The sequence below is a fragment of the Coloeus monedula genome (assembly GCF_965178545.1).
Source record: "Coloeus monedula genome assembly, chromosome: 18".
NCBI classification, from domain to species: domain Eukaryota; kingdom Metazoa; phylum Chordata; class Aves; order Passeriformes; family Corvidae; genus Coloeus; species Coloeus monedula.
The window spans coordinates 2168621-2194894 of record NC_138798.1 but is presented as its reverse complement, the minus strand read 5'-3'; the positions used below and the strand labels follow the sequence as shown (position 1 = coordinate 2194894).

The window sequence follows — 26274 nt, the reverse complement described above, 5'->3', positions numbered from 1 at the left end:
CCATCCCATCCCATCCCACCCCACCCCATCCCATCCCACCCCATCCCATCCCATCCCATCCCATCCCATCCCATCCCATCCCATCCCACCCCACCCCACCCCATCCCACCCCACCCCACCCCATCCCACCCCACCCCACCCCATCCCACCCCATCCCATCCCATCCCCCCCATCCCACCCCTCACAGCCTCACCAGGCACTCGCAGCTCAGTGCAAAGTCTCAGTAAACATTTATTTGAAGCTTTGCCACAATACCATAACTTGATTTGTGAAACTGGTCTACAAATACTGAACTACGGAGTACACGGTTTGGATGGTCCGATAAAGGAATAAATAAAGGCATGTAAAGCTCTGTAAAAAATAACTCTGGTACGTTTGTAGCTACTTAACAGTATTATCAGTAGGATCTTGTATGTGTCTAGGATCAGAAGTGAACACATGGCCTCTCTTCAGACCAAATCATTTTTACATAAACAATTACACAAACTTAAACACTGTAACCATGAAACCTGATGTACAGAACAGGATGTGAAATCACTACCATCAGTGCCAACAACAAGTGCTACCACAGCAAATATAACTTCTGATTAAAAGGAAAAGATTGGTTTTTACATGTGCTGTCATCACAGGTCGATGGAATCATCCAAAAAGTTTAAAATACATGCGGATACAATAAAACCTTTTATTTTCCAACCCAGACAAAGAGAACTCATGGTCACTGAACGCCATTAGCTGCCAAATGCGGATCAGTATGTGAGGCAAACCACACTTAAACACTTCTACACCACCGAAGAGCTAAGGTTGATACTGGTCTATTTTCCACACCGACGATACGACGAGTCTTGAGAAGCAAATCACGAAGTGAAGGACGCGCTATAAGCACAGCACTGAGCCACACCAGGTGTGCACACTGCACTCTGACACCCAAAACCACTGGGGAAGCGTCACATTCCATGGGATACACCAGCTATCCACAGGCGTGTGCGTCCAGAGGAGCTGCTCTGCGACAGCGGGAGGAACACCGCAGCAGTTCCAAAGGCGAGCTCCCGAAGCAGGCAGGTGAAACCCTCAGCCCCGGGGCGTTCCCGGTCCGCAGCGCTTGTGCCAGCGGCTCACACAGCGACGGCTTCTCCGGCGGCGCGGGGAAGGTCCAGGAGCGGCATCGGTCCTGCAGGAGCAGCCAGCGGGGCTGTCCCCGCTGTCACAGCTCCCAGCAGGTCAGCGCGGGCCGAGGAGCTGCGGGGGATGTCCGGGGCCATCCCTGCCCCGGGAGGCTGTCACTGCCGAGGGTTGCTCCAGGGTCACCTGCCGAGGGTTGCTCCAGTGTCACCTGCCGGGCTCAGGATGCTGACACCGAGACCCGCCCGGGCTCGGGATGGTGACACCGAGACCCGCCCGGGTTCGGGATGGTGACACCGAGACCCGCCCGGGTTCGGGACGGTGACACCGAGACCCGCCCGGGCTCGGGATGGTGACACCGAGACCCGCCCGGGCTCGGGATGGTGACACCGAGACCCGCCCGGGCTCAGGACGGTGACACCGAGACCCGCCCGGGCTCGGGATGGTGACACCGAGACCCGCCCGGGTTCGGGACGGTGACACCGAGACCCCGCCCGTCTCTGCGCTGCTCCTGCCAGCGGCGATACAAAAGCAGTGCAGCCGCTGGCACGGGGTTCTAAAAAAACAGCAAAAACCTCCGTGGATAAACTAGATGGGCCGGTATGGAAAATATTTGTAAAAGGTATTTACAAAAGTTGAAAGAGATTAAATACAATACCACATTCATGTCCCAAAAGCGCTTTCACTACAGTGCATGTTTAAAAATACAGAGCATTTTTAAAGTATATATTTATATATATATATATTGAAGATTAGATTGTGCTTTAAAAAAATCATTACTTCTGAATTTGACTAACGTGAAAACTGAGCGCTGGGAAAAATACTGATTAAAAATACCCAATTTTATATATACTGCTTTTCACATAACATTTCGCTATACATGGGATGCAAGTAAATATAAAAATACCATTTTTCAAGCAGCAGGGTGATCAAAACCAAGAGTATTAATATAGGAGGGCTGATTTTACAAAACTAAGATAAATTATTAGAGTGAGACAGGGAGAAACTATAATCCAAATTAACTTTTACATAATATTTTTAAAGAAATATTTAGCATAGACAGCTCTTAATATATAAATGATTCGGTATTTTTAACTTCAACGTTAAATACGGATTACACAAAATACAATCTATGCAAACTGACCCATGCACATGGTCCTAAGAAGGCAATGGAGCTGCTGACACGAGCAAGGTTTGCAAACTTTGGTCCTCAGGTCTCAAATTTGACAAAACACATCAAGACCTGACAAGCTTTACTAGTAAATTCCTAATTTCCAGGTCGGTGCTTTAGCCCAGTCCTCTGTGCATAACAGTGGGGAGAACTGAGTTTACAGGGAAGACTCTGCAACACTATGGAAAATGAGCTGGAAAAAGGAATTCACTGTAATTTACATTTTCAGCTTGACAAAGTGGACTATTTGTTGCCATAGTCCCTATCTGTTCACAGGAAAGATTTTTAAGTTGTGATAATCAGTTAGTTAACAACTCTAAACCGTGTACTTGTTGATAAACGGGGTGCAGGGGGATTTACAGGTGACATAAAAAATTAAAATGCATTCCAACCGTGCCAAGTGCATATGAACTTCAACCGTGTTGAACCGAAGTGATCACCGTTCAGAGTAAAGGCCATTAACATGGATTTAAAAATAACCCCCGTGGAAATGTCACACACAGACCCAAAGAGGTTAGGCAAGTAACACACACATTTCAAGAAGAACATTAAACTTTCAGCAGTAAAGAGAAAAATGAATTCGCCCCACAGTTACATTCAGTTAAGCATCACATCCAACAAAAGCTCTGCTCAGTGGAACAACGAGCTGTGCTCAGCTGCCCCAGCCTGTCCCACCGGGGCTGGCACTGGCAGGCACACCTGGGGAACCTCCTCCTCCTCCTCCTCCTTGTTCCCTTGCTTTGTAGCCAGGCCCCATCACAGACCAATTTTTGTTGCGCTTTTTGATGTAGTTGTTGGTTTGGACCCTATGGAATATGGAGTGCTTCAGCTGTGCTCCATCCTACCCCTCATGGTATCGGAACTATGCTCATCACTGGGGGGTACATGCTTCCCCTCCCTCCACGCATCTGTATCCTTGGATGCTGCTGTTTCCAGGTTTAATCACATCCCAGGCTTCCTTCCCTGAGGTTACCTTTGTTTCACTGCGTTTCAGTAAACTGTGCACAGCCAGTGATACCCTACCAAGCTCGTTAGTTCTAAGAAATACAGAAATCCTGCAAAATAAAATTGCTTCAAAGCTCCAACGCTTTGAAAGAGAACCCTTTCCTACACCCTCCTCCTAAAGGTGACTCGCTTTTCCCAAAACCTAATGAGGACACAGACTTCAAGCAAAGAGCACCTATAAAACTATTATAATTTTAGAAAAAAATCCAGATCTTCCTGAAGATAATTTATTGCCGCTTATTGGTCCTGAGAAAGCTTTAAGCAACAATACATTTGCACGTGTTTTAACTGCTGCCTTTTCTGAGAAAGTACGTGGGTCCTGAGATTAAAAATCATGTTTTAGTCTATGCACTTATGCTTGGAAAATGCTTCATTGTGCAGATCAAATATGAATTACAATTTGTCACGCTACGTCTTCCTTCTGTGCCAATTTATTAAACCAGATTTCCTTCCAGACACTAACAAATTAAAGTTCTCGAGATGAAATGCAACAATAAAATGCCACACGTGCGCTCTCTCACATTGGACTGGCATTTAAAGACTTCAAATCTTCCTTCTCCCTCATTCCCCACCTCCTGTTAAAAGCTATGGTGTGAATTTTTTGGCCTGGATACCAGAAAATTCCTCATCTGATACTCTATGAAAGGCAACTTCAAGGCAATGAAATAAGCCAACAAAAACACAAAAACATTCACAACTTTGAAGAAAAAATACGGACCCACAGCAGTTACTTCTCAATGGAAGTGCTTGGTAACTTGAGATTTTTTTTTTCTTTTTAACTGTTAAAGTGTCAAATTTGCATATGTTTAACTCAATTTCAATATCTGAAAGACTACTCAATTTGCTTTTATAAAAACTTTACAAAAGATGTTTTTAAATGCTTGTAAAAGTAAGCGTTTATCTACTGAGAAAATTCTAGTACTGGATAAAACTCTGAATATACAGCTGAATTTTGTAAATGTTTCTCTTTCTCCTAGAAGTCTAATGGCTGAGTGTTTAATCTAGATAAATTAGTCTTACACATGATGAAAAGTTATAACTTTGCACACTTTTTACCATGTGATGTTTTGTTGCTTTGTAACTTCGAACGAGACAGTGCTTAGGACTTCTCTGGAGCTGGTGTTACAGTGGTCTGTAGGGGCCGGTTCATTGCTCACTGCCCCTGTCCAGGTTCTCAATCACCCTGGAAAGGCGGATGTTCAGCAGTCTGATCTGACTATCCAGGTGGTCCATCTTCTCCTCCAGGCTGCTGTTGCTGTTTCTTCTCCAGTAAAACCCAACGGGCCCCGTCATGAAGTAGACGGCCACGACGAAGCAGAGCGGCAGCACGGCGTGCTCGGGGTCGCCCTCGTACTTCTGCAGGATGTACACGCACGACAGCGTGAACAGCGCGACCCTGGCGATCCAGAAGAAGCGGCCAAACAGCATGTGCAGGAGATAGAAGAAGAATCCAAGGAAGAGAGATAAAAACCAATAGGCCAGTAAAATGGCACCGATCAGCAGGAGGGCGCGGGTCGGGTTGTTGGCAATTGCTGCTGGGCTGAAATAGTGAGTCAGGTTGGAGGCTGAAAAACAAAGGAAAATGTACAGAATGTTAATGAGCGTGGGCTGAAGGTGGCACGGGGAGGGGGGGGAAAACACGAGCACAGCTCCAAAGGGTCAAACCCCCACAGCAGTGGGGTCACGGCTGTGTTTTCTGAAGTAAGGGGTAAAGCCGGTTCACCCATTTCTGGATGAACCTTCTTCAAATCACTGGCTCAGCTCCAACGATTCAACTGAATTCCAGAAGAGGTGCTAAAGGCTCTTTAAAGACAAACCACTGTAGAGCCTAAGGTCAAAATGCATACTGGGGCTACAGATCCTGCTTTGTAAAAGCTACATTCTAAAGGCTCTCAGCTGCATCTTTTCCTTCTCTAGCCATCATTGATTTCCCTGCACCGTTCCTGGCTGTGTGAATCCATTTAATGACGATACCAAGGAACCAACTGTGACTTGTTGTGATTCTATACACATCCTGTAGAGACACATATAGAAATGGAATGGCGGGGTTCAGTCTTCTTGTTTGAAGATATTAATAGGAAAATCAAAGCCATGTGAAGCAGAGAGAGACGCCACTGACAGATGTTTAAGCAGCATGATAAAATGTAATCGTTTTCCCATTTACTTGTAAACACTGATACAGGCTGAGACAGTTCAAGGGTGAACAGGCATCACACTTACCATCAATTCCAAGAACATCTAACAAATCAGTCCATATTCTCCAGAATGTGTCCATTAATACATCCACCCCATTCACAAACCTCTCTGTCAACCTTGAGAAAAACTGAGAAATAAAATTTAAAATTAAAAAAATCCTCAATTCCTAAAATAACACTTTGAGACTTATTAATCATGAGTAGAATCATAATTCATTAAGCAAGAATTGCAGATTATTTTGTAGTCCCCAAGGGAAAAACTATCATTCAGTATTTTTTTTTTTACTATGTGAACTATGAATTTACATGTAGCAATTATCCTTATTGTAGGTATTTTGGCATGTAAATGTATATGTTGGCAGGATAAAACCGCACTTTATTGGCTTTACTATTGTTTTGAAGTCTAGAGAAAACACTATTACCAACAACCGGTAAAGGAAACCAAAGAATTAGTTTTATCAAGCCAGATGTCCCCAGCATCACACACAAATGTCTCAGGTGTACTCAGAGGTCAATTTAACAGATTTTACTATTTCTTCCTACTGCCTGAGGAAAGCAGGAACAGAGGAATGTACAGGTCCCGCATGCCTGATTTCCTGCAAGTTCCGATGGCCCTCCAAGCACAGGATGCTCTGCTGATGCAGACAGACCGGATTTCAGCTGGAGGGCTCCTCACCGCCAGCGAGCGGCCCTGGCCGTCTCCCTCACCTAAAACAACCTTTATTTAGGCATTTCGCTGCTATTTTCCCCAGCCTGCTGCAAGCCTCGCCTCCCGTTTTTCTCCCCAAAGCAGCGCTCCGGCCGCTCCGCCGCCTCGCCCGCAGCCGCGCTCGCACCGGGACGAGGCCACGGCCGGTCCAGCACCGAGCCCCGCGCCGGGGGGGCGCTGGGCGAGCGGGGCTGCGCCCCGAGAGCCGCCCGATCACCGCCGGAGCCCCGGCGCGGAGGGAGAGGAAGCGAAGGAAGCGCGGGAGACGGAGGGGAGGTGGAGGGGGAGGGGGGAGCAGCAGCCGGCGCCTCACCTTCTGCAGGGCCCGCACGTTGTCCTCGCCGAAGAGGCCGCTGACGCCCTGGTAGAGGCCGCTGGCGGCGCGGCGGAGGCTGTTCTGGCGGTCGGCCCCGCGGCCCCGCGCGGCCCGAGCGCCGGGCCCCGCCGCAGCGAGCAGCAGCAGCAGCAGCAGCAGCAGCAGCGGCCCCGCCAGCTGCACCCGCCGCGCCGCCGCCATGGCCGCCCCGCCGCGCCCGCCGCAGCGCCGCCCGCAGGCCGCGCCCCGCAACGGCGCCCACAGCGGCGGGGAGGGACGGGGAGAGGAGGGGAGGGGCTCCCGGCGGGCCGCGGATTTGAGGAAATCACGGAAAAATCGCTGATTTTGGGAAAGGCCGCCGGGATAACTGCGGGGAGAGCAGGTAGCTGATCCTCCGCTTCTGCTGCGTCCTAGAGAGGCCGTGTCTGGAGTGCTGTGTCTGGCTCAGGGCTCCTCCGTACAAGAGAGACAAGGAGCTGCTGGACAAGGTCCGGCAGAGGCCACAGAGATGATTTGGGGTCTGGAGCATCTCTTATGAGGAGAGGCTGTGGGAGCTGGGCCTGTTTAGCGTGGAGAAGAAAAGACAGAGGAGATCTCATTAATGCATATAAATACCTCAAAGGCAGGTGCCAAGAGAATGGTGCCAGGCTCCTTTCAGTAGTGCCCAGCAACAGGATGAGGAGCAATGACCATAACCTAAAATTCAAGAAGTTCCACCTCTACATGAGGAAGATCTTCTTTACGTTGAGGGTGGAAGAGCATTGAACAAGCTGCCCAGAGAGGTTCTGGAGTCTCCCTCTGGAGACACTGAAATCCCACTTGGATGCGTTCCTGTGTCACCTGCTCTACCTTTGGTGTCCTGTGTTGTCCCTTCAGCAGCATTATCTGGCTTGAAGTGTGAAGCCCAAACCTGGGCACACTACTCCAGATGTGGTCTTGGCAGTGCCAACACAAGGGAAAGGATCATGTCCCTTGACCTGCTGGCTTTGCTCTCTGACCTGCCCTGGATGCTGTTGGGCTTCTTTGCCACAGGGCCCCCATTCCCAGCTCCTGATCGAGTTCCTTGGCTCTGCAGTCCTCTCCCATGGAGCTTTTAAATTACTCGGCTATTTAGGCTCTGGAGACTCATCAGAGTCTTTTCAGGGACTACAAGGAGCTGCTTTTTCTACATGGGTAGGAATCTCTGAGGAGATTCCTAGACACAATCCCTAAATAACAAGGGAAATATAGAAGTCTTGTGTCCAAAAAAATGACATCTCTCTCCAGTACTCTGTCAACTTCACATCGAGGGATTCTGAAGGATGCTCATGTCCTTTACCCTTGAGACACTCTGACTCAGATGTACATGCTGAAATTCAGCACGTTTCATGGTGCAACTCCCTCTTCTGACTGGTTTTGTGTTGATTTTTCCAAACTAACCAGGCTAACAAAAAAACAGCTGGGAAGTGTAAATTAGACAATGTTATCAGCTCCTTCTGGGTTATGAAGCCCAAGCACGCTGTTGGCAGACTGAAGTAAGAATCCCCAGGAGATAGAAGAGCACTTTATTGCCTTCAGAGCACATTCTGATTCATCCAGGAACACAATGATGGTGGTATAAAAACAGATCCACGGGTCTATAGCATAGATCCTGCACCAATTGATGACGTGACCTAGGGCAGCAAATATTTGCTAAATTGCCCAACAGTACCTTCAAGGCACAAGGGATCCTGATGTCCTCCCCAGAGCTTCTCGTTGAGCTTGGGAAGGTGTAGGCAACCCATGCCCATTCCTATGCACCACTCAGGGTCTGAGTTTTACCTCTCCGGTTTTACTTCTGAAAGTTACAGGGCAGATCTCTGCTTTTACCAGCCCCTTCCTGGGGAGTTCCTGCAGAGTCAGGAGTGCATCTTGTAGCTCTCCCAGTCACTGGAATAACTTGAAGTATCTCTTCCTGATTTTACAGTCTGTGTTCTTGATGTTTAAACCTTGTGGCTCAGCCCCAAGCCTTGTAGTTGAGTAGATATTAGAATACAGACATCTCTGCTATGGCCTTTTTCCCAGTTTTAGTCTGGCCAAAACACTTATTTTCACATTTAGCAGAACAGCCTAGACCTCTCAGCATTGTTTTTAATTTGGCCCTGGAAGGGTTGGGCCCACATCCAGGAGGCTACTTAGGATCTTATTCGATTTCAGCAGGATATAGATGATTTATGTATTTATAAAGAATGCTTTCATTTAAGATGGCCCTGAAATTGCTGATCTGTTGATACCTGCCTATAGTCTGAAGTCTCATCCTCTTCCAGAACAGGTTGGTAACTGATGACAGGTATTTTTGAGGTTCTTACAAGGTTTCTGGTTATCTGCCCTCAGCATCATGCTGTGCTTGTACTCTGAGCATACCCTAAAGTCAGCTTCTGGGGCATTTCTTGCCTGTGAAGAGCCTCACAATACAAAAAAACATGATGATAATTAACTGTCATGAGCGTTTTTTTCTGTGCCTGGTATAATTCTTCGATTTGTTTCCAGTTGGCATGGTGTTCTCTGGGTCCCCTTGTGCCGTTTATGGTCCAATAGGTCCTGTTTGTGCGAATTTGGGAACATTCCTATTTCTCTGTGTGAATTTCCCTGGTGGAATCTCCTCAAAATCACTTCTCCAAAGTGCCTGTTGTTTGCTCCCATCTGTTCTTTACAGAGCTCCAGAGGCCTGTGGTAGTGGCTGCCTTTGAAGGCTTGCGCTCAGGGTTGTGCTTCACATGAGGTCAGGATAATTTGGGAATCTTCCTGCTATCTAACTGATTTCCTGACCTGTCTCAATGAGCCTATTTCAGGTAAGGTTATCTCCCCAAATGCCCAGCTCTTATGAAATTTCGTGGTATTTCACCCTCCTCGTTTAAATAAATGAAATAGCGTCTGTTCAAAGAATGCATTGCATCATGGCATGAAACATGGGTCTCAGCCACGCTGAACTTCTTAATGAGGAAAACTGGAGGTTTCTAGAAAGGTCCTCTGATGAGGGTCTCACTGTACAGAGGAAGCATGAGTAGGCTTCTCTATTTCCTCATCTGCACTAAAAAGTGTTCAAGTTGTCTTACTCAGAGACAGGGATTTAACAACAATTTGAAGTGTTTAGAAAAAATTGGGGTCTTCTACAACTCTAAGTTTTAGCAGATCACAGGGTTCTCTCTTTTAAAATCATCTTTATGCTGAAAAAAGTGGCACAGCCTTAAAGAAAGCCAGCTGATGTTGCTGTGGACCAGTTCTTAACCTCACTGACTCTTATTTTTCTGTCTTTCCTTCATCTCACAGCCTCAACCTGTCACAGCTGATTGCTTTATGACCATTTGTCATTTTAGGCCTTTTTTCCTTAATGTCCTCCCCAAGAGATTTTTTTCGCAATGTGTCACTGTTTCTTTTTTTTTTTTTCCTTTTCCCTTTCCTTTTCCTTTTAGTTCTTTCTCCTTTTCTGCAAATGCCTTTGATTTTGATTCTGATTACTTGTACTCCTGACACCATGGAGAGGTTGCAGAGATCATGGACATCAAATGAGCCAGAAGTTTCTTCCTCTTATCCAAACTCATCAGCCAGCTGGCCAATGCTCTGAATATAGGATTTAAAAACCTTTCCAAAATCTTTAGATTTCCTAATCCAGTTGTTGGATCAATGAATCATGGTCAGGCCTCAGCGTATTGCAGAGATCACCACGAGGTATTATTACAAAACTTTTATCTCATAGATCCAGGCATTTCATCAGTCAATTTAATCTTACAGGTGACTCCAGGTTACCTCAGAGCCCACAAGGGGGTAGTGCCATCAGCAGCATTACTGCTGTTCATCAGCTCTGAAGCACCTTTTTTAAATCTAATCTGAGGCAGAAAACATGATTTCATTTCTAACCTATCGTTACTATTAGCAGGCATAAGGCAAGGCTTAAAAAGATTTGAAAGTGGACAATTCTAGTTAATCTAATTCAGGCTATTTTCCTCCAGCTATCCTAATCTAGTCTGCAAACTAATTGCAGTAGTCACCGCAGTCCTCTTAACGCCCATTTTCTCATTAAAGGTGTGTTTAGTTTTCCTTCTTTTAGTTCCCATTTTTCCAAAGTCACCTTTGAAAGAGGGGAAAACTGGTTTGAGTAAGGGAAAACTGGAATGAAGGCAGGGAACATGGATTCATAACCCCCTCTAAGTAAGGATGCAATAGTAAAACTGCTAGTAAGTGAAAAGCACTGTCAGGCTTTCCTAAAAGCCCAGTTTTATCAGCAAATCCATCATAGCCCTTCCTCCCTGAGCTGTAACTGGGTCAGTCCTTTCTAAATTACACCTTTTTCAGCTCAGCGAGAGGATTTTTGGGTCCCTTCTCAGGTCATTTGGCTGCTCGTTTTCTTTTTAGGAGTACGGGTTGCTTTGGGGAGAGAAAGCGGCAGTTTTGCTGCTGCTTTTAGGAAGAAGCTGTTCACAGAAGGTGTGTTTTAGACATTACAATGGGCTGCTCAGGAAGGCGGTAGAATGACCGGCCCTTGGAGGTGTTTAAGGAAAGGCTGCATTTGGCACTCAGTGCCGTGCCGTGGTTGACAGGGTGGTGTTGGGTCATAGGTTGGAATCCATGACCTCAGACGTCTTTCCCAACCGAACTGATTCGGTGATTCTGTGCTTTTTTATCCTAAAACCGGGCAATTTCCGCATCGCCTCAGCGCTGAGGGGAACCACAGAGGGCCCCGCGCCCCTCCCGCCGGGTGGCATGAGAGCGCTCCTCTGATTGGGCACACCTCCCCCCGATCCGGCCGCTCATTGGCCGGCAGAGAGAGGGGCTTGAGAAACCTCTGCGCCGATTGGTCCCTCGCGGCGTCGGCTCTCCCCCCGTCGGCCCAGCCGCGAGGAGAGCGGGCTCTGGGCTGATGTGGGGCCAGGCGCGCCGCAGCCAATCAGACGCGCCGGCGTCACGGCCGCCGTGCGCCGCGCGGGATCCATCCGCAGCGCGGGCCCGCCCGGCCCTGAGGGGCGCGGCGGCGGCGGGCGGGTCACGGAGTCACAGAGTCACGGAGTCAGGGCATCGCTTCGATTGGGAAAGGCTTCTGCGAGCAGCGCGCCCAGCCTGCGGCCCAACATCTCCGTGCCATGTCGAGCCTTTCCTTAAATACCTCCAGGGACGATGATTCCACCACCTCTCTGAGAACTACATTCCAATATCTAATTACTTTTTCTCCGAAGGAATTCTTCCGAAAGTTCAAACGAAACCTCCCGTGGAGCAGCTTACGGCTCTGTCCTCATGTTCTATCACTTATTCTCTTGGAGCAGAGCCCGACCCCCCCGGCTGCCCCCTCCTGTCAGGGACTTGTGCAGAGCCACAAGGTCCCCCCTGAGCCTCCTTTGCTCCAGGCTGAGCCCCTTTCCCAGCTCCCTCAGCCGCTCCTGCGGCTCCAGACCCTTCCCCGGCTCCGTTCCTGTCTTTGGACTCCCTCCAGCACCTCAATGTCCTTCCAGAACTGAGGGGCCCAGAACTGGGCACAGGACTCGTGGTGTGGCCTTACCAGAGCAGGGGTCAGTGGGCGGCCTCCTGAGCTGTGGCCCCCGCGGGACATGGGGTGATCTCGGTAAAAATGGGAAATTACAGCTTTGCTTCCAATCCTGGCAGGGAGCGCTGCAGCAACCATAGATGGCATCCACCAGGTGTAATTCTCGACCTGTCCAACGCCTGGCCCAAAGCTCACCCCAGAGCAGGGCAGGCTGCTCATCACCGGCAGTAAATGGTGCAGAGGGGCTGCCCAGAGGTGCGAGGTCTGTGATGGGGCAGGAGGCAAAACTTTCCTGCCCCTTTTGGGTTGTGAAGGTGTTTATGGCACTAAGGCAGTGTGGCTATATCCACTGGTACACGACATGCGGGGCAGCCAATAGAAGTTATCTCTTCTGCAGATTGCAGGAAGATGGATTCTCCAGGCAGTTTCCTCACCATGGGCTGCGGATCCCAAGTCCATTGAACCCTCTGGGACCTGGACACTGGACAGGACACTCCTGTCCTGCCTTCTCCCTTATCTCCGGGATTGGCAGGTGTCTGGCCGTGGATTTCACACTTCCACTGACCTCTGAGCGCTGCCAAGGCAAGGGAGGCACATCAGGCACGTCATTCCACCTCAGCCTCCCCGAGTCCCTTCGGCTCTGGGGAGAGTTATTTAAAAATACGCCAGATGTAAGGTCTGTCTCAAAGCAAATAAAAATTGTGGATTGTTTAAATCACATTTCCATGGCCTCCAAATTTAATAAAGTAGTTGTATTCCAGTAGCACAAAAATCTAAATGAAATGTAGAGTCCGTACACAATCTACTACACGTATTTTACTTTAATATACAGTACACTGGTATAATTGACCATCAAATTCCCATTTTTGAGGCTTCCATGAATTAGAAGCAAAATGATGACCTTGAAAATAAGTTACATAAGCAGCACATATACACCGTGAATCGTGAAGCCGTTTAGGTTGTAAAAGACCCTTAAAGATCACGGTCTAGCAGTGAACTGCATGTCGTTAAGTGCTTTATTACCACCAATTCCCGGCTGAAATCGGTTGCTGCAAAATCTCGTCGCTAGCAGAGCTCACATTCAGAAAGCACAGCAGTAACAGTAAATTTTAATCCAAGGTGCAAGCTGTGTAGGCTGGGAGCGTTACACAAGCGCAACTGGGATGGCGAGGCCAAGGCCAAACGCTTTCCTTGCCTCATTTTTGGGTCAAAGACACTTGTTGGTACTTCTTCAGGCCTCCCTGGGGAAAAACTAATCAACAGAGCAGCGGCGATTTTGCGGAGATCCGGAGAAAAGCGCGAAGCGATGGCTCCTCCCGGTGCCGACGCGGCGTCTGGTGACCTTTAGAGGTGACAGGGACCGCGCGGCGGCTTTCGGGTGTCCGGCGCGGCCGCTCCCCCATTCATCCCGCACCGCCCGCGCCCTCCCCGGGCCGTCCCCAGCGCCCTTCCCCGCCCACCCCCCGGTCTCCCCGGTCTGCCCCGGTCTCCCCGGTCTCCCCCGTGCCCCCGGTCCCCGCCGCCCCCTCGGCGCCCCGCCCCGCACTTTTCTCTGCGGCGGAAGGTTACGGAGTGATGCGGCTCGGCGGAGCCTTAAAGGGTGCGCGCGGAGGAGGGGCTGCAGTCAGCGCTGAGGTGCGGCGGGAGCCGAGCGGGTTCGGGTCGTGTGGGTGCCTGTGGGACGCACCGTGTTCGCCTCGCTCCGCTGTCGCCGCCATGTCCCGGGAGCCCGAGATTATGGAGTCGCAGGTGATGTGGGAGCCTGACACGAAGCGCAACACCCACATGGACCGTTTCCGCGCCGCCGTGGCCAGCAGCTGCGGGCTCCGTCTGGGTGAGCGCTGGGTGGGGGTAGGCGGGCGCTGCCCGTGGCCGTGCTCGGACTGTGGGGGCTGCCGGGCTCTGCCTGTCGGTGTGGCTTTACCGTGGGCTCACGGAAGGTCTGAGGGCCATCCGTCTGCCGCTCTGGTCTCGGTCCCCTCGGGTGCACCTGGGGCAGGTGGGCATAGTGCTCCGGGCTGCGGGTGGGATGCTGTGCTTGAGCCTCAGCCAGAGGCCTCCGGGGCAGCATCCGCTGGTGTGAAGGTATGTGCCGATGGGAAATGCAAACAGCCTTATCTGTGCCTGGTGCTGCGGTTGGATGTCAGCCCAGGCAGCGCCGGCATCGCTACCTGCGGAGGCTCCCGGTGTGCGGGGAGTGCTGGGGCCGGGAGCGGCACTGGAGCGATTTAGTGTTTTAAAGGGATGTGGGAGGGTGGCATCGCTGTCGCCATGGCTGTGAGGTGAGTGTAAGCCCTAGCGTGATGCTTCAGCAGCAGAGGTGTGTGAGAGTGGAGTTATGGCCCTGTTCATCTTTCATTGTGAAGAGTATGTGTTTTGTAATATTCAGGTATACTGGGAGGTGAACGGTGATGCATAAGCTTGTTCTGTGGTGGAAGGTAAGGAGTTTTTGCTGTGCATCTGCCACAGCTCTTGAGCTGCAATCCCTACTTTGTACTTGTTCAGAAATACCTGTGTGGCTGTGAATAGGTATGTGCTTCTTTGACTTGGAAACAACCTGTTGCCTTTGAAAGGAGACCTGCTTTGAGCAGGTGTTGGATGTCTAGAGGTGTTTCCAGCTCAGAGTGTTGTTTTTTCCATAACTGTTGACTGTAAGTTGTGTCTCCAGGCTATCTGGAATCAGTGGTGCTGGCTCTGTGGGCTCAGCTGCATCATGACCCAGGTAAACTTCAGTGCATGTGGCAGTCAAACCCTTTGGTTCTGACTAGTTTATTTTGTATTGCTCTCTCTAAGTATTTGGGGCCCAAGTTTCTTGTGTAGCTTTCCTGTAATCATTTGTCTGATGGGGGGTGAAAGGAGTAGTTTTGGCAAGTGGCTTGGAAGTTTGTCAGTCCGGGGTAGATGTCAGTGGTATGAGCAGACACATTCTGGAGTGGTAGCAGTGTCAATAGTGCTTCTGGCAGTTCATGTCTAGAAAACAACTCCTCACCTTGATTACTATGTGGGTAAGCCAGGTCATTATTTTGCCTGCTGGTGATTTCCCATTGGAATCCAAGTGTGTAGTATCTAACTCTCCTGCTGGATGGGAAGCAAGTTAGTCCAGGGTTTTAGCCACCTCCTGAGTGGAATGTGATGTAGCTGCTACTCATATGATCAAGAGTAAGTGCAGTTTGAGGGACTGCTTGTTTTTATGGCTGAAACAACTAGAATTCTTTCCATCCTACTTGGAAGTGGCTTTCTCTGTTTGAAGGTGGATTTCTGTGTGTGTGTGTATATATATATATATATAGAGAAACCTTTGTCAGCTTCCATTAGGTTTGCACTGAGTGCTATTCACAACAAAGAATGGATGCTTTATGTAATGTTATGATGTGGACTCTGAGGAGAGCTGAGGGTAATATAGCCCTTTAGACAGTGGTTCTGCTGGGCCCTGGAAATGTAGTAACAAAATGCAGTGTTTGACTGTTGAGTAACAGGCCTGTGCCCTGAAGGATTTGCATGCTGAAGCTTATTTAGAGCAAACTGTATAGACAAACCAGAATAAGCTATTCATGCTTTAAGAAACCAAATTTGGGCAATGTGTAGATAAAATCTGCATTATGGAGAAGAGTCTTTGCCTTGTCTTATCAGTAATACCTAGGGAATAATTTCACTCTGATGGAAAGGATTGAGGTGGGGTAAGATGTAGAAGGGGCAGACTGGGTGGGGAGAGAACAAAGTGGTGGCTAAGTGTGAGTAACAGTGCAGAGATGGCTTTGAATGTTTTTCTGTTAAAAAGCTGGAAGATGTCCCCCTCGTAGGAAAGGGATTGCAAAGATGACTTTTGCAGCAATTGGCTGGATAACAGGATAGCAAACCAGAGATAATTGGCAAAAATGCCTTTGAGTGGTTTAGCTGAAAGCACTGAATAGGGAGCAGTTGGCAGAGCAGGAAACTTACTGTCACTGGTAGATACTCAGATTTAATTGGTTGTTGGCACAGCTTTAGATAATGTGGACATGATGAGGAAATGTCACTTCCAAGCTTGTGATGAGGAGCTGGCTTCAGTTATTCATACCTAGAACTGTTCTACACGCTAAATTTCAGTATTTAGTTTGAATTGTGGGGTTTGCTATGCATCCTTCAGCTTACTTTGTCTGTCTCACATTCATGTAAGATTTAAACTGCTTATTTCTATGTTTTAATGGCAGGTCATGGTTTTAATATCTAGCTAGTAGACATCTTGTTTGACTTCATTCATTCTGTTTCAGCATGAAAAGATAAGCTGCAGTCTGTCAGACCCCGTATTTACTGAAAAGTAGCCGTGCTTCCTGTAGCAGTGATTTTGATACCATGGTTGGATAACAAATGCATCTAATCTGTGTCACTGAGCTATCAGAGGCCTTTGGCCCCAGACTGGGACCTTACAGCAAATGCCCCTTGTCAGGAAGCCTTGTTTATCTTTTGCTGTGTGAAAGTATGTTGATCGATAGGGAGTGGAAGTGTCAACAAGCAGGACTTGTTTAATCTTCAGTTGCCCTGATGGCAGGGGAGTGTGTGTAGATATTGAATGGAGTTATTAGAAAGGGTCGCTGTCTGTGGTGGCAAATGGCTCCTAACAGGTGAAGTGGTGCCATCTGTTCAGGAAGGCTCTCGGTGGTTCTGTTGTCACTTGCCTTGAGCAGAAGCGATCTACTTGGTGGTCAGAGTGATCTTTCTAATTGCTTTCGCCACAAAGTTTCTTTATCTGGGATATCCCTGGCTGTAGCTTGTTTAGATTCCTGTAATTATCTGTATGATTCTGACATGTATCTCTTACTTCCAGCCAACTATGATGATCTATACCAGTGGTCAGTGGAATCCTACTCAGACTTCTGGGCAGAATTCTGGAAATACAGTAACATCGTCTGCTCTCGCCTCTATGATGAGGTAAGTTCAGTGCTTCTCTTGCAGCAAGTGCAACACAAAGGGGAAATAAAGTGATTTTTTTGGACCTATTCTTAGAACTCTGGCAAGTGATGAGAGGAATCTGTCTAGTCCTGGATTTCCTTGTGTGGTGGATGGTGATGGTCAGTTGCTGGTACACTTTAGGACAGTGAAGTTCTCGAGTGGTGTTACCCTAAGCAGTTCTGCTGTAGTGTCCTTGTGGCCGTGTGCTCTTGCACACCTTGTAATTCCTGGCTGCTTGTGAGCAGTTTGCCAAATGCACTGCCTTCTGCCTTAGGATTATGCTGGTAGAATATCATCCTGGTTTTGTAAATGCTGGCATGCTGTCAAGTTCATGTTTACCTTCCCTGAGTCAGCTTACCTGGTAAGCACACCTGTTACTCTGGCTTTGTAGAACTGGTTATGGAAGCTCTGCAGTCAGCTGTAGGCTTGAAATATCTGAGGGAATGGTTGTGGTTGCATGCAGGCATGGGTGGAACACCAGACAGCACCACAGAGTTCCTTGGAATAAAGGTGTCTCTGCAGATTCTGCAGATGGAGCCCTTGTACAGTCCTGGTGTAGGATATCAACCCTGTGGTTTTCCATCTGAGGAAGATGTTGGGCTAATTACCTGAAAAGCTTGATGCAGTGGAACCTTCCTGGGATTCAGTAGGGAGGACTGGGCTTGTCTTAATCCCTGGAGTCCATCTGTTCCAGAACCCTCAGAGTACTGGCAGTCCTGCAGAGGGGACTGGTAAGTTTCTTTTGACTTTTCCTGTTTTATGGATTTCTGTACTGATATGATAGATCAAATGGTTCTTCCTGCCATGGAACTGCATTCTCAGGTGCCTTATTTATGTGACCCACCCTTCAGAAGTGAATGCAGCAAGAGTGTAAGAACTAGCCTGCTTTGAAGTGTGTGGTCTGAGCACTATAAACAGTTAATCTTCACATTTTCTGTAGATGCTAGCTTAAACTCTGGGAACTGTTAGAGTAACTGAGCTGGTTTGTGGTAGCTAGAGGGCTGAAAAGTTTGATTTCAAGTGTCTTACAGCTTGATCCTGGCTGTCTGTTGGAAGTAAACATTGTTTTAAGGTAAATAAAATTTTTAATGAAACAGAGTTGACTCTTGTTCCCAAGCAGTGGAACAGCTTCTACTTCCAGAGGTCATTCTAAGAAAAGCAATAAAAACCTTGTGTACATAGCATAAAAGCAGCCAATATTTCATTTAATCCTAGTAAAGGCTTTAAGGATGTGATGTGGATGTGCTGATGTCTCTCTGTAGCAGTTGTCATCTATGTCACTTGTGACATGAACAGAGGTACTTCAGTGTGCAGAGCTGTACTGGCATGGCAGCATTGGCATTGGAATGTCAAGTTACAAGCAGCTGTTTTTAAATGAAGGATCTGTCTGAATTTCTCCTTTTGCTATGAGGAGCACCTGACACCTGTTGGCCCTGTGGAGGGGCCTCTAAGGGAGGGATCATGTTGTTCATCTAAGAAAGTACCACTGCTGAAGATTGAGCTTAACTAGGAGTCACAGGTGTTACCTGGGGGGAGAAAGTACTGGAGTATGAGTCCAGCACCTTGTGCTAGTGGAGCTCACTGAAGCTCTCTGAAGGACTTTTTCCACTTCAGAAAAAAAGTTATGTTGGATCTTGTCCTGGAAAATGCTGAAAACTTTCTGCTCACTTTTCTTCAATTTGAGGAAGTCAGAAATGAGTCAGTTTTAAGAGTAGCTTCTCATTGCTGCAGTAATATATGTTAGTACAAAAATCATTTGTGCAGCCTGAGTTGATAAAATATAAATGTTATAACTCAGTTCTTGTTGATTGTTAGGAGCAAAGAAATCTGAGTTCCCTTTTTTTAGAAAATACATTTGAAATAAATTACTGCAGTGGTGCACTTCCACATGAATTTTTTAAGATTGCCTCCAGTAATACATACACTGCTCTCAAAGCACAAAACCATTAGATTTTCTGGAATGGAATGTATTTTGAGCTCTGCTTGGCTGTCAGAAGAGCCTTTCACTCAGCTATAGGAATGCTGTTTCTGTGATGTGTGTGCAATGCATGAGAGAGAACCTGAGGGTATAAACTGAAGCTTTCAAAAACACAACTATAAGAAAAAGCTTCTATTTAAAGATTTGCAGATAAATATGCTGCTCAGCAGCTGAATCACAAAGCAGGGGGACATTTTGGAAGGAATTTAGACTTGTGGCTAAGGGGCTCTTTACCCATTATTTAAGTTAGTCTTAACTGTGACTTATGAAGAGGTAGTTTAATACTTTGAAACTTAATTAGCTCAAGATGAGGGAACTTGTTTCAACTGAACATATTTTTGATGATTTTTCATTGCATTTTTCAATTCTTTGCATGTCTTAGTCCTTAGTGGGGAGTTACTTAATATGGGTTTGTTAGGTTGTTGGATCCTCTTAATCCTAAAAAATTGGGAACTTGAGTAAAAAGCCGGAACTCTGCAGTTACATTTGACTATACAATTGATTATTTTGAATTACCATTGTGTGAGTTCCTGCTGTTGGTCTCTGTGTGCTGTGACTCAGGGTGGGGAAGAGTAGATGCTCACACTTTCCTAAGAGGGAGGCTGGGCTGTGTGGGCTGGCAGAGTTACCATGTGCTGCAGCTCAGTCCCTGTTTGGGCTGTTCCTGGGGCAAACCCCCAGTGTTGCTGAGGTCTGTGTGGATCTGTCTCCTGGTCTGGGTGTAGTCAGTGGTTTGTTTTACTTGTGTATTAAAGGCTGGTCCAAAGGTAGGACTGTCAGTGAGGAACTTTCCTTAGTTTTGTTGTAATGACGTAGATGCTTGTGACAGTTGACAAATAATTAAAAGTCCCAGGCCTCTAATTACAGGATTCAGTGTCTGTTACCCATCTGTAAGCTGGGAGAAGTGATTCTTGCTTAATAGTCTGCAAAGAGCTTGGCAGTAGTTAGCTGACTCCTGTACAGTGCTGTGAAAAAGCAGTTCTATTACAGTTCTCCAGGAATGAATGATTTATTTCTTTCAGGTGGTGGATACCTCCAAGAGTATTGCAGATGTCCCAGAATGGTTCAAGGGCAGCCGTCTGAACTATGCAGAGAATCTCCTGAAGCACAAGGACAATGACAAGATTGCACTCTATGCAGCAAGTAAGGAAAATTAATGCCTTGTATTTGCTGTCCACAGGACTAGGCCTTATGAAACAGCTCTGATGAAATGTGGAAATAAACTGGTTTGGATGAGGAGAAAAACGGGTGGTAAAGTCAGTAACACTGCACAATCTGTGATATAGGTCTGCAAAAAAAAACCCCAGCAAAACATGTTCTGGGAATATAGATAGTTCTGGAAAGTCCTTGGCAAGCTAAATGGAGTTTTCTTAGAATGTGCTCAACTGCATGAAGGTAGTGGAGGTCATGCTGTGTTTAAGAGTGCTGGGTATTTGAGGTATTATTTCACATTTGTTGGATACACTCACCTGCTGCTTGCCTTCAGGAAGCATTTTGGCACTGTAGCTTGGTAGTGTCCTTCCCACCCTCTTCCTATGCCTTTTATTTTGGGAATACTAAGAACTACATGGGCTTTAGGTAGGAGTTAACTCTGCTTTTGACAACACAAACAACAGTTATGTGCATGGGAGACTTGGAATCTTACTTTACTGGAACACTAAAGCTCAGTCTTAATTTTTGTTACACTGAAGATTTGAGCATTGTAAAATCTGTGTATATTCATGAGGATGGTCATGCTAAGACACGGAGAAAGGAATTTTATTTTTTGTTTGCTGACTTTGGTAACTTTAAAAACCAGTTCTAATCTCCTGTTGGATGGGATTATCTTCTGTGCAGGTGTGTGAGTGCTTCCAGAGGGAGCTGCATTCTGGGCTTCCCTTCTGCTGGACCTAATCCTTATCATGAGGCTGACCAAGCAGTGATGCTTCTTAGTAGCTTATCAATGAACAATGAGGCCTTGCAGCTCCTTAGCAGAGAAGATGATGCAGAACTCTGCATTGATTGTGTAGGTGTTAAAAAATCTTAGTTTCTGGTTTTAGGTACATGGGAACCCATTTCTGAGTTACAAATAAATTGTTTTTGAACAGCTGTGTGAGACAACAATCACCTTCTGTAAGCTTACTGCTGGAGAAATACTTATCAGTTGCATTTCACTGCTGAGAGGTATTGAAAGAAACCTCTCTGATCTCATACATACATTAAAATCAACTACCAGTTCAAAGAGAATGGTGAAATCTGTGACCCAGTTTTGGTGGAATAAGAATTGATCTGGTAAAGCCTGATGGAAGTGAGCCTTGTAACCAAAAGCTGGCTTCAAAGTAATGGACTCATCACTTTCAGATTTTGAGATTGTTAGAAAAGCTTCTTATGTATTATTTAGTAGAGAAAAATCAATATAGTTAAGTATATCTTGTAGAGCATCTGAAAGCCAAGCATTGATTAATAAGTCAACTCTAAATGTGTGTAGAATTGATATGATTGATTTGTTAATGTTAAAAACTAAACATGCAACTTGAGAAAGTGGAGTTAAATATTGTCACTTCAAATTACCACAGGAATTATTACCAGTTCAGTGAATTGCTTGTTTTGACATGTGATTACGTTGTTTTGTAGGTCCTTTTTGTTAGGAAGTCATGGGGTGTACCAGAGACTGCTGTGTGTCACATAATCACAGGTGGTGATAGCAAAAGGAGCAAAATTATTTTCTAGTTGATTATTGTATGAGTGCTGGAATGAACAGCTGGCTCCTCTGTGGTGAACAGACTTCCACCTGCATTTCTTTTGTGGCCTTCTGCTGTGTTTAATCTTCTTAAGACTTCTTAAGTCAGAGTATTTTTTGGTAACTCCCTGCTGCTAGGTCAGAGTGGTGGTTTGGGGGCCTGGGCCAGGTTTGTGTTCACTGGGGATGGTTCTGTGGGGGCAGTGTGGTTGTCATAGGGCACAGGAGTGTGAATGTAACTTCCCTAAACAATTTCACTTGTCACTGGCTCCTGTGGTGAATCTTTTTTGTGATTCCCTTCTCCTGGGGCTTTAATCATGGAGCAAGATCAGTGTCTCACTTCCTGTTGTTCTGTGGGAACACAGGCTCTGTTGGCAGTCCCTGCTCAGTTTGTGAACTGCATGTAGCAGGGACTTGGGTTGTTTTACATCATGACCTGCTCCCTTGCTCTGTGTAAGTCCAGATTTATTGGTGTGAAAGTCTAAAAAGGTAGAAGAGTAAAAAGTATCATTCCCTGCTTAAGGCAATCAGACTGATGGCAGCTGTCCTTCAAGGAGCAGGGTGTGCAGCTCACCTTTCCTGTGATGGCCTTGGCATGTGTGCCTTCATAAGAAGTGCTGGACAGTGGAAATAGGACAGGCCACATGGTTTGCAGGCATCCCACTGAGGAAGTACAGGAAGGGACTTCAAGGTGACAGATTTTTGCTTTCATAACATTCAGGTTTGTTCATTTTGTTTCACGAGTGATTTATTAGCAGCTTATGTAACATCTGACATTCAGTACAATAGGGAAAACACCCTGCAGATCCTTTCAGAGGTGAATGGAGTCCAGGTCAGTTTGTTTGCTTTGTACTGTGTTGGCAAAGGCAGATGTTCCCAAAGCACAGTGGAAGTCAGGCCTGTATGTGCATGATTTTCTAGTCAGTGACTTGCTGTAACAACCTGAACTTGGCAGCTTGGGGCTGCTTCCCAGACCTAATGAGAAAACTGAGCAAAAAGGGAAAATGAAGTTCTTACCATGTTATAAGTTAGCCCTGGTGAGTGCAATCTATTTACCATGAATTCTCTTTGAGAGCACACAGTTTTCTTCAGTTTGTGTTTCTGCAGATGTTTGGCTTTAGAAACGTCCTCATGCCTAATGAATAAATACCACTGATTAATACTTGATTCCCATTAAAAAGGAGAGGCTTTGGTAAAAGAACTTCAAAAGCAAATGTATAAATATTACTGGAAGCTGTTCTCCTAAAATTGCTTTCTATTCTTTGAGAATCAGTTGTTTGTACTAGACCTGTTGTAATGCCTGATTTCTGACTGGTTGCTTTAATTTTCTTTCCTTAGGGGAAGGCAAAGAAGAAATCCTGAAAGTTACTTTTGAAGAACTGAGACAAGCTGTAGCTTTGTATGCTGCAGCCATGAGGAAGATGGGAGTAAAAGTAGGAGACAGAGTTGTGGGTGAGTAATTTTTTTTAAGGGACAGGAGGTGGAATTTTTTTTGAAATGTGCAAGTGAGTAGTCAGAGTTACAGAAACATGACCATGAAATAGTGTTTCACAGAAAATTTCACATAAACATTCCAAAGAAAAGGCTCTTATGCTGCTGTATTTACATTTGTAGGAAATGCGTTTGTAGAGGGAAGGAACCTGGATTAGCCTGCAGGTTCTGTAGCCCTGAAGGGGGAAGGAGAATGCTTCATGCACAGAGGTCTGCTTCAGAAACCCTCTGTGGGAGCAGAGGGGATGGAGACTCTGCCTCTAGCTGGGCCTTGAGTCACGAGGTCTGGCAGATTTGTGTGGGCCAGTCTGGGAAATGATGGTCCAAGGTTGGTTGTCCTGGTGGCACTGGTAATTCCTGACCCTGTGGCCCCAGTGCTCTGTGAGCTGCAGGTCTGGAGGAGAGAACTTGTCCTGCCCCCAGAATGGTGGGAGTGAGCAGCTGGTGGGCAAAAACTCTTCAAGTCACCAGTGCAGAGATGAGTAGTTAGAACCCTGTGATCCATCTTTTGCAGTAATATTTCCTGTCACAAGGCTGTCATGTGTGTTTTTCTATATAAACAGGTTTTTGTCCTGTGAACAGCTTGTCCAGTATGTAGTCCAGGCATGGAAAGGAGTTACATTTCATTTCTAAATTGCTGGTTTTGATCTTCCAGCTGAGCTGCTTCACCTCTGTTATGTGTGCTCTGTGATACTCTTCAGTTTGTCTGTGGCAGTGCAAGTCAGAACTGCAATATCTTTGAGGCTCTTTGGCTCCTACCTGGCAGTTCTGCTGGTGTGTGTATCATTGTTCTGCTGGAATCACATGTTCTTTGAGTGACACTTGGCCATTATACTAAATTAGTGTATAAATTCTTACATGATGCAAACTCAAAGTGATGAATCTCTTGGTTTGTTTTCTGCATGCTACAAACTTGAACCTGTCTCTTGAAAACCAAGTTTTAAACCCACAGCTATGACCTGGAAATGTAAATCTACTCAGCAGAACTCATTTCTTGCATATGGTATGAGTATTCTCTGGAACTGGCAGCCAAACATTAAATTATCACAGCTGGTGGCTTGGTTTTTAACATGGAATTAGAGCTAAATCCTTAATTAGGTAGGAGCCATACAGTGAAGTTAAGAAGGTTTGTCTGAATGAAGATGCTCTAATTTTATCTCAATTTTCAACCTTAATGCTGTCATGTTCATATCTGACCATTTCTTGAGCAGCAACAGCAGGAAAAATGTACTCTGAGCTGGAGAAAACATGGTCTTGAAATAATATAGCTGTAGCCTGTGCTGCTAATAATGCTACTATAATTTTAGTAACAGTTCCTTTTAGTTAACAACTGTCTTGTTTAGCACTGCAGGCTGGCTGATTTTTTAATATTTCTTGTTTTGGCAACTGGCTTACCTTTTATTTAAATTAAAAAACACAGTTGATACTTTAAAAATGTGTTAATAAAGTAGTACACTTTAGATGCTTCAATGGTACCTCAGCTTCTTTCTTATGTTTCTCTGCTGTGCCAGAGGATATTGGCAGTCCTTGGAAGAGCTCAACTGTAACATTGCAGTCAGAGGCTGAAGCTTCCCAAATTGAGTTGGGGGACAGAGGAAGAATCAATAAGTGTTGGGTGGTATCAAAAATGAGGCTCTCCAAAACTTGCAAGAATCCACGGGGATGTAATTTGTTCCAGTTTAGAGCAGATGGCAGAGGGAAAGGCAATTCTTGCTGTGGTTCATAGTAGTAACACAGGGCCTGCTTGTACTGCTTCTGAAAAATCAGCTTTTAAATAGAAGGGAGATATTCTATGAACTTCATGCCTGACATGTAGTCAGCCTGTCAGGTTGTGATACCCTTTGTTGACACTTTCCCTTAAAACCTCGAGCTGTTAGAATTACACAGGAGACTATTACTGTGTTTTCCTGTGAGTTTCATCTCCCATGCTTTGCCTCTAAGACAAGACTGCTTTAACTTCTCATTATACTTAACATATCCCCTAGTTTGTTCAATACAATTTATGGTTGCATCATGACAGTAATAGTAGGTTAAAGCTGGAGGTGGGTGAGAGTGGGTGGACAGGCAATGGTGTCAGCACTTTTTCAGCTTGATTTCATCCTAGTCTTCCCTTTCCATCACTGAGAGCACTTAATAGTGAACATAATTGAAGCAGATGTGTTGTGAAACATATTTCTTCCTCTAAAGATGTCTTGCATCACTATCAGTGATGCTTGTACAGTTGGATGAGGCACACAGTACCCCCTGCAAGCTGCACAGATCTGTGTGTGGTACTCCTGGTCTCCCACTGGCCATCTGTTTGGCAAATAACAACGACTGAAACAGGAATAAAATAAACCTGGGATGATGTTTCTCCTCTCTGGACTGGTTGCTGCTACTTTATCCCTGTTGCCAGCTTTGCTCTGTTACAAGTCAGCAGTTAAAAACAATCTGATCTTCCCCATGTGTCCACACAAAAACGTCCTCAACAAAACATCAGTGAATTACATTGTTTAGAGCTGGTATTTTATCTATAGCAACTGTATTAGCCCTGGTTGCTTACGTGGGTTTTAAAGCTAGCTTTGTAAGAAGATTAGCATGGTACTAATAGTCTCAGGCCACAGTAATGTTAGCCAGGGTGGCCAATTGCAAGTCCTACAGGAGTACAAAATGCCGTGTTAACATTGAGAAGGGAAACTGGAAGTCTGTTCTCTGAATTCTGTTCAGTTTGAGAGCTGGTGTAGTTCCATAATATAAGACAGTGAGAAGATATTTTAGTTGCTGCTCCCTATTTTCTGTCTTCCTGGTGTGTTCTTTTCAAGGCTCAGACAAAATCTTTGATGCAGGGTCCCAGTTCAATTGTTGATTTTTTTTTTTTCTTCCTTGCAGATAACTGAATGTTTGGGTGCCTCTGAGTACACCTTTATTAAACTTTATGAAGGCATTAGGTGCTTGCATGGAATGTGTTCTCAGCACTCTGAGAAATTAGAATTTGCCATAGTTTTTGGCACGATTAGATGAAATTTTTGGGCTACAGTATTTACCTATTCTCTTGGTAAAGTGCTGCAGTGTAAATGAACATGTGTAACTGTAATCTTGGTTTGTGCTAGATTAAGCAAATAGCAACTGACAGAAAATGCTGAGGCACTTACAGTCCTGAGCAGATCAG

The 26274-nt window shown here is 46.1% G+C and overlaps 2 protein-coding genes across 2 annotated transcripts in view; one reads left to right on the top strand and one right to left on the bottom strand.

The window, feature by feature from the left end:
• Window positions 1–218: 218 nt before the first annotated feature.
• BRI3BP (BRI3 binding protein) lies at window positions 219–6723 on the bottom strand. Its single transcript, XM_082293517.1, has 3 exons — window positions 6513–6723; window positions 5516–5618; window positions 219–4860 (listed from the first exon to the last, which is right to left on the bottom strand). Exons 1-3 carry the CDS (start codon window positions 6714–6716, stop codon window positions 4442–4444), a joined length of 726 nt encoding a protein of 241 aa, XP_082149643.1. The 5' UTR covers window positions 6717–6723; the 3' UTR covers window positions 219–4441.
• A 6848-nt stretch (window positions 6724–13571) lies between these two features.
• The window catches only part of AACS (acetoacetyl-CoA synthetase), a 37637-nt gene continuing 24934 nt past the window's right edge, over window positions 13572–26274 (top strand). Inside the window, exons 1-4 of the mRNA XM_082293696.1 lie at window positions 13572–13843; window positions 16814–16917; window positions 19939–20059; window positions 22974–23087. Coding sequence (XP_082149822.1) covers window positions 13585–13843; window positions 16814–16917; window positions 19939–20059; window positions 22974–23087 — 598 coding nt within the window. The 5' untranslated portion in view covers window positions 13572–13584. The remainder of the gene's footprint in view (window positions 13844–16813; window positions 16918–19938; window positions 20060–22973; window positions 23088–26274) is intronic.